At 42.0% G+C, this 12442-nt stretch overlaps 1 protein-coding gene across 9 annotated transcripts in view; it reads left to right on the top strand.

Annotated features, from left to right (window-relative positions):
* The window catches only part of ACACA (acetyl-CoA carboxylase alpha), a 148070-nt gene that overhangs the window by 84487 nt on the left and 51141 nt on the right, over positions 1-12442 (top strand). For all 9 annotated transcript variants that reach the window (XM_037371042.1, XM_037371031.1, XM_037371094.1 and 6 more), the window contains one exon: positions 264-410. In XM_037371042.1, coding sequence (XP_037226939.1) covers positions 264-410 — 147 coding nt within the window. The remainder of the gene's footprint in view (positions 1-263; positions 411-12442) is intronic.

Genomic DNA, 12442 nt, shown 5'->3' on the forward strand with positions numbered 1-12442 from the left:
CATTGAATGTGTTAATGAGTTGCAGAATTTGTGTGTCTGATTTGCTGGGTTCTATGCTGAATCACATAAATTGAATTACACTACTTTGGGTGAAACTGTTTCATAGTTTAAATTCCAAAGTAAGTGATATCCACTGAATATTGTCAGTCAGACTGAGGGGAGGGAATTTCGGAGTGTTCTGTCTTGAATATTAAGTCACAGTGGATTGAATAAAAGTATTTGCAGATGATGTTTTAACAAGGATTTATTTTTTCCTCGTCTAGTCTTTGATTAAACTCTGGGATTCTATGAATGAACATGCATTGCTGCCAACGCCACCGCTGCCTTCTGACATACTAACATACACCGAATTGGTGTTGGATGATCAGGGCCAGCTCGTGCACATGAACAGGCTGCCGGGAGGAAATGAGGCAAGTTGTACTTTCTTTAATGCTACTTTTCTTTCCCTGTCCTGCAGTACATTGTGTTTTGGACTAGGTTTGACAATTGTAATGAAAATTCACTAGCCAGGCAAAAAATCTATTCATTCAGTCTTTCACAGATGAAATCCCTCTCTTGAAAATGAGATTTTTGTTTCATTAAAAATTAATACCTTCCATACAATGGGTATTTTAACCTCCATAGTAAATGATGATTCCATTTCAAACCTGTGCCAATGCTGTTTTTCCTTCGTAATTAAAAAGTGCTCATTCAGCGATTCCAGGTAACTGGGATTTGTATTTGAGCAAAATATGTTTTACAAGACTAAACAGAAATGTTTTTATTTGCTTAAAAAAAACGAAAACCCAATTTTATGCTTTCCATTTAAATACTAGCCATTTGGTGTTTGTGTAGCACACTGGAAAGGTGTGTGCAACATCCCCCTCTAGTGAATGATTTACTAGAGACTAACAACCTGCTAATGCTGTCGGGGTAGCAGAGTTACTTCTTCAGCTCAAGCAGGAGGAGGCTGTTCTGTTGTGGTGGGCTTTTGCTGGTATGTCATTACATTAGCAAGCCAAAGATTACAGCATTGAAATGACTGGAGAATAAAGCTAAATAGTAGAAGATGCGGTGGTGTGGTTTTTTGGGGTGGGTTGTTTTTTTTTTTTCCCTAGGGTGGGTGGGATTCAGTAAGTGAATGTTCCTACAGTAATTTAAATTTGAATGGTTCTAAGTGGTGATATCATTCATTTTTCTTGGCATCATTGAACAAGCACCATCCTTTTACTAGATATATAACTTAAGATTTGCAAAAGCTCCGTTCAAAAACATCAAGTATGGGTAAGAAACAGGGGGTTTCATCACTATTTACTGTGTGTGTCTTGTCAGGGGAAGGTTTTGAATATGATGTTTCAAATTGATCCTAATCAGTAAATGGTGACTATGGGAGCACTACATCCTTGGTTTTTGCTGGCCTATAGGAGAAATGTTTTAACTAGTATAATTAAACCTGAAAAGAGCTATTCTCTGCATTCTTAGTGAAAGCTGAGGCTGCGGTGCTGTGGAGGCTTATGCCATCATCTTTCTCTCTTTCTCTGCTCTCATTCAGTGTTTGAGTGGATGGTGACTGGGGAAATAGCAAAGTCCCTCAGGGACATAGCTCTGTTCTTGCTGAAATTACAAGCACAGAGCTGCCTGGGCATGAACATGTAGTGTTTACTCTGCCAGTATGAATACAAATAGTCTTATTATAAGAGATTCTGTACCCAAAGACCACCAAAAAAAAATTAGGAGTATTTTAACCCTTCCTAGACTTAGTTGTGCTCAATCTGTAAAGAAATTACATGGCTGTTGTGGTGAGCATAGTGTTGTTACCTAATGCACAGGTTCAGGCCCTGCCCCTGTGGCTCTTGGGCTGAGGGGCTGAGTCACTGGAGAGCAAGAGAAACGAGGGGAAAACTTGATGTTCCCCCCACTTCTTCAGCCTGGCTGCTGAAGATTGCTTCTTGTGTAGATATATGGCAGGCTCTAACTGGCCTTTTAATGGCTTCCCAGAAACCAGGTGAGGGTGCTGGCCGCGGAGATGAAATCCCAGCCAGGGCTTGGGGTCTCGGAGGCCAAGGAACACTCCGTGCCTCCCCAGGGAGGCGTACAGCTCAGCTGGCAGGGCTGAACTGCCAGCCTGGCCTGCTGGCAGCTGGACGAGTCACTGTAGGACCATGTGCAGCTGGAACGAGGCTTGAGGCTTTGGTATTGAATTCTGCTACCAGCAGCCAGCGCACACAATAGCGCTCATTCACAGGTGAGAATGGACAATCTGAGGAAGAGGTTCCAGCAGCAGTCTGAAGGACAGGTGACATTCAGGAGGCGACGAGCTCTGAACAGATTTATTCCTCCATGCTGCACTTTCTTTATCTGGATGAGCTGACTTTAGGCTTTTATGGTTTAACTCTGTTCAGCTGAGGAAACAAATTTTCACAAATGCGCGCTCAAGTTTCTTTTTCCAAAGAAGATGGCTGCAAGGGTGGAGAAGGGAGAGACAGGATGCTAGATAAATTCAGAGCATAAGCCTTTTCTTTGTTAAGGCTGTAAGTGCATCCATTCTGCTTTTTTTGAGAATCAGTCTGCATAGTATCTGGACAGAAAAATACAGCATCTTATCTGCCAGGAAGCAAAGATCCTCGGGGTAATCCATCTATGTGGCAGTAGCTGGTAGCGTTGCATAGGAAGAGGAGATGTGCCACAAGGAGCAGGAGCAAGTATTAATTGGTTCTGCACTTCTTCTGTGTGATACAGTGGTGAACCATTCTGAAAATATGGCCCAGTTCTTTGGCTCTCTAAACTCATCTGAATTTTTTAAGAAGAGTTTTGTCCTCAGATAGATGTATTTGACTTCAAAATGCCAGAAGCCCATATACACTGAAAATCGCGTTACAGGGGAGATGATCCCTAAAGAAATGAGTACAGCAGGGAAGCTGAGGTTCCCAAGCTTTGCAGTGGCTTGCTTGGTAGCCTTAGTCAAAAATTATCACTGCATTCGTTTGTTCGTACCCTAGTAAGATGAGGCTGCTTTGGGGTGTGACGTGGATAATTTAGACAAATGTGTTTTAAGAGTCTTTGAATTTGTACGTGCTAAAAAAATGCCGGATAATATGTTATACAGCATTCCCCCAGTTTTGGTTAGTAACCCTTGATGGTCACTGCCAATGGAGACTGCGCCCCAGAGATCCAGAGGAGTAAGCTGTTTCCAGTTCAGGCCCCAACGGGCTGACAGGCGGGAGTGCTTGGTAGGAACTTTCCAAGTAAATGGGATTTATTCATTCTTTATTCCCAGCAAAAGTTGCTGATTTTCTGAATCCAAAGTCTTTTGAGAGATTGTACATCATGTGTTTTTTTACTAAAGAGGCAATTTCTGTTGAAAACTTCTGGCTGTAGTAAATATAGCTGCTGTTTAGTGCATTTAGGTTCCTACTAGCATTCTACTTGTTTCAGATCAGAGGCTCGAACACTGCTCTTCCCCCATGGCAAGTAGTGCCTTACCATGGCGGGATCAGCTCTGCTGAGGTAGGGCTTGTCTCTCCTGTTGGAGCTGTGCTACACAGTATGAACAATTACATTTTCTCTATGTGAAAAGGGGTCAAGGCGCTCTTCCTCTTAAAGCGTTCAGCTGAGCTGAGTGCCCTAATTGTTTTAGCTAGCAGCCGAAATAGAGAAACCAGCATAAAATCCAGATTTGTGGTCAGCGTGTTCAACTGGATGTCAACAACCAAAGTTGCAATCCCTGCTCTAATAAGGGGCAGAGCAGGAGCTGGAAGCTGAGTTTCTCCTGTCCTCCCAGAGCTTGCAACCCACATTCTGGGCTAATCTAGCTAACCTGTCTATGTTTTCAGGAAAATCTGTGAAATGGGAATTCTCAAGAACTTTCATAATACAAGAGGGTGTTCTTCACTTAGCTGGCGACCACTTCATGTAGCCCACCACCTCATTTGGCAGTAATTATCTCTTTACTAGTCGTCTCAACAAAGAAGCCAAGGACTTAATGGACCATGAAAATACAACTTGCTATTTATTCCTAGACAGTGCTTGCTCCTTCTGCGCGGAGGATCCTGCCTCTTGTCACGGCCAGGCGGGGGAGCTTGCGGTGCTGCTGGCCCTGCAGCCTGCACTTGCGACATGGGAGGAGGCATCACTGATACAGAGCCTTTTTCCTACCTCTTGTCTGCTCAGTGCAGCCGGAGTTCTTTCTGAAGCGCATCTGCTGTTTTTTTGGACCGTGGACAGAATCCTGGATGGTGCCTGAAGCTTTCTGCTAGATGGGTTCTGTTCTGGATCTTGCATGTTAAGCTTGTGAATTGTGTCCTGATCTCTAGTTACTCTTCTTGTTTGTTTGTTTTGTGTGTGTGTTTGTGTCCTCTATTACTTGTCTGGCTGCTTTAACACCTCTGCTCACATGTGAGACTGTTCTGATAAGCTCTGTCTGCTACCATAGGATTTCAGTAAGCCAACACACTTGACAAGACTTAATATGCCACACTAAAAAGTTGAAAACAGTTTATAAATAATCCTCAGAGCCAGCAGGTACAGAAGGGAGCTGAGGAAGGCTGTACTTTATCAGCAGAATCAAACACCAGTCGATAGCTCCCTTCTAACGCTCCTGAGTAAAGACTGAACGGACTTTGGGACAAATGGGCAACTGTGCAGCTGTGAGCATATCAAGAACTAAGCACCAGAGGTGGGTGCTCAGCTTGACTCCAGTCTGACTTTTAAGATAGATATGGACCATTTAAATGTACAAAGTTTATATAGGGCAGAGGAAAATATCTACTTGTGTTTGTAATCTTCAGCATTTTACTATAAAATGTCTTTAAGAAGAAAATTTTTAAGTTCATACCACAGCCTTGATGCTTACCTAGTTTATAACACAAGACTTTTAACACTTCTGCTAACTGAATTTTCTTTTAAATAAGTGGAAGCCTTTTGTGTTTTTTGCTTTGTTTTGGTTTTTTTTTTTAGTGCTACAATCCTTGGTGTTTCTGGCTGAGATATTCATTGGGCATGTGGGGTAGGGGTGTGTGATTGTCACTTCCTGCGCTAATATTGAAGGGATGTGTTTGAAAGGATGCAGCACCTCACCCCGTCTGACAGTGTCAGAGCAGCTGCTGGCTGTCCTCTGGGAGCCTTTGCCCTGGCAGCTCTCCTCTGTCCTGCCTGTCATCTGAGCCTCTGATGTCACTCTGTAGTTATGTGGCTGTGCTAAAGTGGGGAAGTATCTGAAAGACTCAGAAATTGTGTGAACAGACAAGCAAACAGGGCTAGAGTTCAGAAGTGTATGGCAACTCACATGGTGTGTAAAACCACGTTGGTTGCAGCAGTTCTGCTGAAGACACAACCTGTAAATGTACTGACACCCTTTTCAAATGCCCATTGAAGACTGCTTTGTTCCAAAGATTAGCTTATTAGCTGAAATCTTAGTGTGAAAAGGTAATTCCCTCAGCTTGTTGGAGAACTTAATATATTACTTGTCATTCTTGAGCTGGGCGTTCTGATGTTTTTCTATAGCACTTCATGTATTTTTTTGTAGCACGGTACGTATTTACTGTGATCCTCTGGCGCTAGGACTGTACCATCTGCTGATAAGGCCCAACTAATTTTCATGGACAAGGAGAAAGTGAGTGTAAGGAGTGCCTGCAGCAACACCCCATGTTACCCTTCATCTCAGTCTTGTGCAGTGTCCATGTAAAATGTGTCATTTTCCCTATTGGCACTAGATGTCACAGTTTTTCCTTCTCAGTAGCTTGAGGATCAGAAATAATCCATAATTGGAGCTGTTGGCTGGAGTGTTGGCAGGAACCCTTTCTTGGGAATGTGGGAAGGTTTGACCAGGTGAAATTCAGGACGGCAGTGGGCAGAGGGCTGCTGAAACTCTGCTTCGGCAGCTCCCTGGATTGCCTGGGGCTGAAAGGTGTAGCTAATGAATTTTATACAAGCAAAGCTTAATAGTTGAACTGCATGTTCTGCTTTGTCACCCCATGTTCCTGCATTTTATGACAGGCACAGGGTATTAAAACATCTGCTGGGCTACTTACAGCGGATGGTAAGTACTTGAGAGAAAGCAGAGACTGGGTGATGGCAAAGTCAGTGAATTAACATGAAGGTGAAGGAAAACACCCGTGTTATCTTCTCCTACCTCCCCCAGCCCCACCACTATTTTTCCCAGAGATTACTGTAAAAATAGTAGTTTCTCTTTGGGTTTCCCAATGCTGCTTCTTGATTGAGTTTTGGGAACAATCCTGACCTGAAGGCTCTTCTGGCAGTAGGAATGGGTTTAAATAACAGGGAAGCTGGACAACTATTTGTGCTGCACAGCAAGTGGTGTCTCCTCATCTGAAATACTCATGATGCAATTTCAGAAGGTGATCCTCCTTCGGAGAATAATTTTAGCCCCTATCAATGAGATGCTTGGAGGTCACAATGAGACATAGGGGGTAGAGATTGGGACAGAGCACATTTTTGTCATGGACTGCAGAGTGTTATTTTTAGTAAAAGGTGGATTGTCTTATGACAAGTGGAATATAATACAATTTTTTTAGAAGTGGGTCCCCCTAGCATCACTGAAAACTGATTCCCCCCACCCCCCACAGTTATGCCTAGATAATTTAATAAAACTTCAAGAGTAGCAGGCATGTGCATGGGAAGATGGGACTTTTGAACTCTGTTAGAGTTGGGATGGATGCATGTCACAGCTTATATGGAGCATCTCCTTAGCTGAACAGTGATTGTACAGTTAAGCAGGAGTACTCTGTAATACCTTGAATTGTTTGAAGGGTTAATATTTATGCAGATCAGTATCTTCAGTGTGCTGTTTCTCACAGTGTTGTAGATGCAATATCTTCCATGGCCTGATTTTTGAAAAGGTACATGTATGTTATGGCAATAGTTCAAGGTTTGAAAAGGCTTTCCTTACAGAACCAGAAGTTATGAGCCTCTAACATACACCTTTGAGTTAGAATTTATCATCATTATTTAAAAGATAAATTTTTATAAGGTTATGAGTAAATCCATGGTTTGTTTTTGATTGTATATATTCAGATATGGCTGTTGGATTTCAGCATGCTATCAAACAAATACAGAATTTTGATTTTGTTACCTTTCTTGTAAACATAGGAGTCAGAATTACATATAAACCACACCTCTAATAACTGTGATATTTGTTAACACTTTACAATCATCAAATTCTTGGGCAGGAAATAACCCTACACATCACAGGTGAGGCTCTTTGAGGATGCTGAAAGCAGTGACTGCTCAAATCATGTCTTATTCAAAGAGCAACTAGAGCTCCAAATTTTTTGAAGGGTTTTAAAATCCTTAAATAGAGACATTTCTAGATCAGAGATGTAAGTGGTGGCATGAAATATCTTTAGCCGTCTGTAGCTTCACCAGATGCAAACTGTTTCAACTGAAGTTTTCAAGCTTACACTCTGCCTAGGGTGAAGTTATTTATTGTTTAGTTTGGAAAGCTTCATCAAAAATGCTTTTGTTTTGCTGAAAAAGCTGGCAGTGTTGCTCACAGTTGATTCTGTGGGCTTATAGCAGGAACTTGAATTTGATGGAGAGTCTGGTTTGGGTTCGGCATTATGTCTTTTGCTATTCCCGAGACACTGTGCAAGCTTCATACCTTGCAGTGCAGATGTGTGTGCAGTAAAAAGTACATTTACACTGTCTATAATGGGTTTTTTTGAGCTGTCCTTCTGGTGCTCTGTGTGTCCATCGGCTCTCCCTGAACATCAGCCAGCCTTTTGCTGGTTTGCTTCCTGGCTTGCCATCTGAGTGCCCTTTGGTCTAGCACAAGGAACCAAACCAGTATGAATTCATGTCTCCTTCAGTCCACTGTGCTGCACGGCATCTCTTACTGAGCAAGCCTTTGTCATGTCTCATCCTGGAACAGTTTCTTCCCATCTCTCATCCACTTGGCCGCATGCTGTTCAGAAGAACCATGCCAACGTGTGCTTGGCTGTGCTGCCTGTGACCACTGCTTTGATCGCTAAATGACACATTTTTCAGAGCCAAGAAGAGAATGAAGGAATCCTAGGTTTTGGCACTGCATCCTTGTCAAAGCATTAAGTCCGAATGCCGCTAGCAAACCACTTGCATCATGCCCTTTTTCTGGGAGTTGGTTCACGCTGAAGATAAAAACTACAGCTTTTGGTCACAGTGTAAGCACAGACAGTCTCTCTTTCAAATCTGAAGTTCCAGGCATCAAATTTGAATGATGAAATAGGAAAATTGCTACATCTGCATCAAGTAAAATTTCTGGGGATGTCTGTTCCCTTTCTAAAACACACCTTGCTCGTGACTCTGCAGCAGAATGATTCAGCATCCTGGGGTCAGCGGACACTGGTTTACTTCCAGAACAGACAGAGGTTATGAAGGGGGAATAAAGCACATGTACCTTGATTTAGCAATGTCATAATGTGCACACGCAGCAGGGGAGAAATGTGCTTTCATTAGTGCTGAGCTTTGGCATTTCCAGTGCTCACGTGCTAGACCACTACAATTGTTGCATTTCCTTTCTTGTTATGACTTTTGTACGTAATAATACATTTCTATGCAAGTATTTAATGTCTTATTTTAATTTCTTATTTACATATAAAGCTTATATATGATACGGAAGCAACAGAATGGGAACAGGACAAAATTGCTGTCAGGGTTCTGTAAGTTCAGTTGTCCTACTTAGAGATTTTGAGACCCACATTCAGGTTTCCAAATCTGGACATAAATAAATAAAATGAAGCCTGACATAGAGTACCTAGGCTCAGGCATAGTCCTCGTTGTGAGAGTAGAATAAACCAACACAATTGGCATGGCTCAAGCATAGATTCTGTCAAATAATAAGCTGTTCTCATTCACGTCAGATTTTCTCAGGAATATGGATCCTGCTAGAAAGAGACTTGAAAGCTCCCCCTGCCTGAACACCAGCCACCATTTGCATTGGCTTCCCTTCGTTCCCAGTCTGTTGTGCTTTCAGGAGGGAGACTGGGATCGGTTTCTTTCCCATTCCCCTCGGTGCCTGTTGTCAACAGCTCTGGCTGCCACTAGCAGTCAATTTGTAACTGCATCAGTGTGTGTATTACTGTTCACATCAATAGCGCAATTAATGTTGAAGTCAATTTTGGTGTTAATTTTAGGCCATGATTAGTGTTGACACTGTGTGTCAAACTAATGGCATTTATGAGCACCATGAAAACGAATGTTAGTTAATATCGTGTTTTTACTATCTGTTAATGGTTACATTAAGCCAAAGATCTAGTGGGAGAAGGTGTGTATAAAATTATATATATAAAACTTGTGTGTAATATATGTGTGTCATGCAATTCTGCATTGCTGGTGCTATTCAGGGAGCAAATGACATCTGAGCACTGAATCCTAATCACAGTTTGGAACATCAGAAATAATGATCACTTCTGATCGGAGGTTGTGAATAATTCATCTGGTTTGATTTTCACGTTCTGTCCAGTGATACTTTTCAAACCAAATGTGTTCCTACAGGAGAATAATGGTCCCACTTCTTATGGAAATACTGTGGCACAAATCATTTTGCCCACATAAAAACAGTTAAATAAGACGGTTCCTGCTTTTATTTTTTTTCTCCCTCTCTTCTTCATTCCTGGGTGTGCTGGGAATAGAGCTGTGGCAGGAGAAGCACTTCCAAACTGTGCTGGCTCTTAAGAAGAGCCCGTTTTGAAACCACTGCTGCTTACCATCACCCGTTACTGTTCTGACAGTGCTCTTAGGTGATTAGCTCAGCCTGTCTAATTAACCTGTGAACTCTCAATTTTTTGGCATGCTGCCGTTAACTTAAAAATCTCATCTTTTTTTTTTTTTTTTTTTTTTCTGAAATAGAAAGCTATCCTCCACTGCCCATAAATTTAAACAGAATCTACATTGTTCATAGGGAGAAAAAAAAATATCCTTAGTTTGTGCCCTGTGATTTTTATTCCTGGATAAATGGCACAAAGCATGCTATGTATTGGGGAGGCAGAAAGACACACAAGTTAATAAAGTGGTGCACTTTTAATTTTTCTTTTCTTAAACTGCATACGGTTGCTCCATATTTATCAGCTATAAACTGTATTCAAGAGTGTGTGTTTACTGTGCCTTGGCTAGATAGTTTTTCCTGTTCTACTAGTGAGCATTAACAAAAGGCATTTTATTTATGTAGAAGATACATGATCTCAGGTTAGGGAACTGTTCCAAGACTTCTGTTACAATTTGAATTTTCTAAATAGGAAATGCTTTTAATACGCCTGTTTTCTGTACTGTCAAAAATCATCAAGCTGATGAAAGTGAGGAAAGTCTCTTACATTTTCATAGGTGAGACAGACTGTGGGCCCAGTCGTGGGTACTAACTGAGCTTGAGCACTAGTCCCTAAGCCCTGGAGCAATTCATCTGCCTCACATGTGAGCTGAGGGTGCTAAGATTTTACTTTCAGTATGTTGTGGTTGTTATGCAGGCTTCTGGCAGTATCTTTATGTGTTTCTATCTTGCAGTTTACTGCGGTGACAAATATTTAGCAAATAGAAAGCCTGAGCATTTCTCCTGTTGCTCGTGTGCCTTGTGTTCATCTGATGGTGCTTGAAGCTTCCTGGTGTGGTCCTGGCTGATGAGATCAGTGTAGTGCTAAGCAAATGACTAGTTAAACAAAAATGTGTAAATTAGTGCTGCTTCTGTGCTATTTTGGAAGAAGTTTATGTGCAGTTTTTAAAAAGAGTATTACCCCATCTTGCCTGCATGTTCCTATCAATAACTAAAGCTGGTTTCTGGAGTGGTATCAGAAAGAGTTGCTAAGTGCCCAGTTAAGAATTTTAGTTACGGCAGGGAAAGCCTCTAAAATATGGTAAAGAACTGAGCTGCAGTATGTAATAGAGTATAGAGGGGCATCCCTTATTTCTTAGAGGCTAATTTTGAAGCCTTTAATTCTGGATTTGCAGACATTTTTAACATGCTGTTTCTAATTGCAAGCTTGCCCACAATTGAGAGTTAGAACAGAGATGCAATATCCAGCCCTTGACATTTCTTCCTGCAAAAGTCAGGTCAGAAGGACAAAGCTTAATTTTTTTCTCCTTTTTTCACCTTTATTCTTCCTTTTCCTGCTATGAAAGTCTAGCAGTAGAAGAGCAGAAGTCCAAGGAACCCCTCTGGCTGTGTAGGTTGGTTTGGGATCAGTTAGGTTACTCTTCCAGACTCTGGACTGGTTGTCTGTGTGAGCCCTGGTCTCTTTGCACACACTCTTGGCCTGTGTGCCTGACTAACAGCTGCACCTGCTTGTTTTACAGCATTACAACTTTTCCCTTTAATTTGGCGATAATTCTGATATTTTAGCAGAGCATCCCACTGACTTCTAGGGATTTATGCTCCTGTCTTTGAAACTGCTGCAGTATCTCTCTCCTCCAAATGCTGCAGTTGGATGCCAAGATGTAACTGTAAATCTGCAAATATTCAGAGGCAAACAAATTAATCCCTTACAACGTATCAGTCAAAATAGCAGTGGGTGAAACTGAGACCAAGGAGAAGGTGAACTGAAACACCATCATTCTGTTAACTTGCAATCTCAGCTCTCAAAAGGGGAGGTGTAAGGGAAGGATCTGCCAGTAGCTGGTTGTAATATTTTTGGATTGCTGCCTGCTTACTTCCGATGACCCTTTGATTAATTCCTCTGCCTTTTTTTTTTTTTTTTTTTTTTAATGAGCCTATTACGGCATATCTTATTGCAGATGCTGATTGGATCTCAACTGTGTATTGTGCCATTTTGATTTGGATTAAATGGCACATATCTATCTGCTGCTTCTCCCTTCTCCCCCTCCCGCTTTAGTTCATCATGTTCAGAATTCAGAGTCTCCACAATGAGAGTTTCAACCCTCCTGATTGCAGAGGATGTGCAATCGGCTTGAGGAATGTGTACTCAGAGCTTATGATCCTTGGGCTAGCGGAGACTGGGTGATGCATGTGGCTTTCAAGGGATGCTGCGATTTCCATTTGTTAATGGCATTCCAGGATGGCCAGCTCCCCAGTGCAGTGATAGGCGGCAGCTAAGAGATGGGAGATGCAGGGTACAGATGTTGCTGATCTCCATAAGATGGGCCAGAAGAGATCATCCGATGATTTTTAAAAAGAAAAATGTGCAGCAGAAAGCATTACTTATCCAGGCAGGTTTGGAAAGAAACTGCTGCAATATTTGGGAAGGAAAAAGGGAAGAGTCAAAGAAATGAAAGGAAGGACAGGAAAAAAATAATGGAGATAGTTAGGAAATAAAAGGATTATTAAAGTGAGGGCAGGGTGAGAGAGAACCAGAGTGACAGGGTTCTAGGGTGATAGCTGAGTAGCCTAAGCAGATAGTTAGGAGCCCTGTAGAGCAGCACATCCATCCTCACCGTGTGAGCTCTGGCATGCAGAATAAATGCAGTACCCTGCGAGAAGGGTGTTCGCAGAATGTGTTTTGGACCTGTGACAGATCCCTGAATG

This window comes from Falco rusticolus, chromosome 1, assembly GCF_015220075.1.
Source record: "Falco rusticolus isolate bFalRus1 chromosome 1, bFalRus1.pri, whole genome shotgun sequence".
Classification (NCBI taxonomy): domain Eukaryota; kingdom Metazoa; phylum Chordata; class Aves; order Falconiformes; family Falconidae; genus Falco; species Falco rusticolus.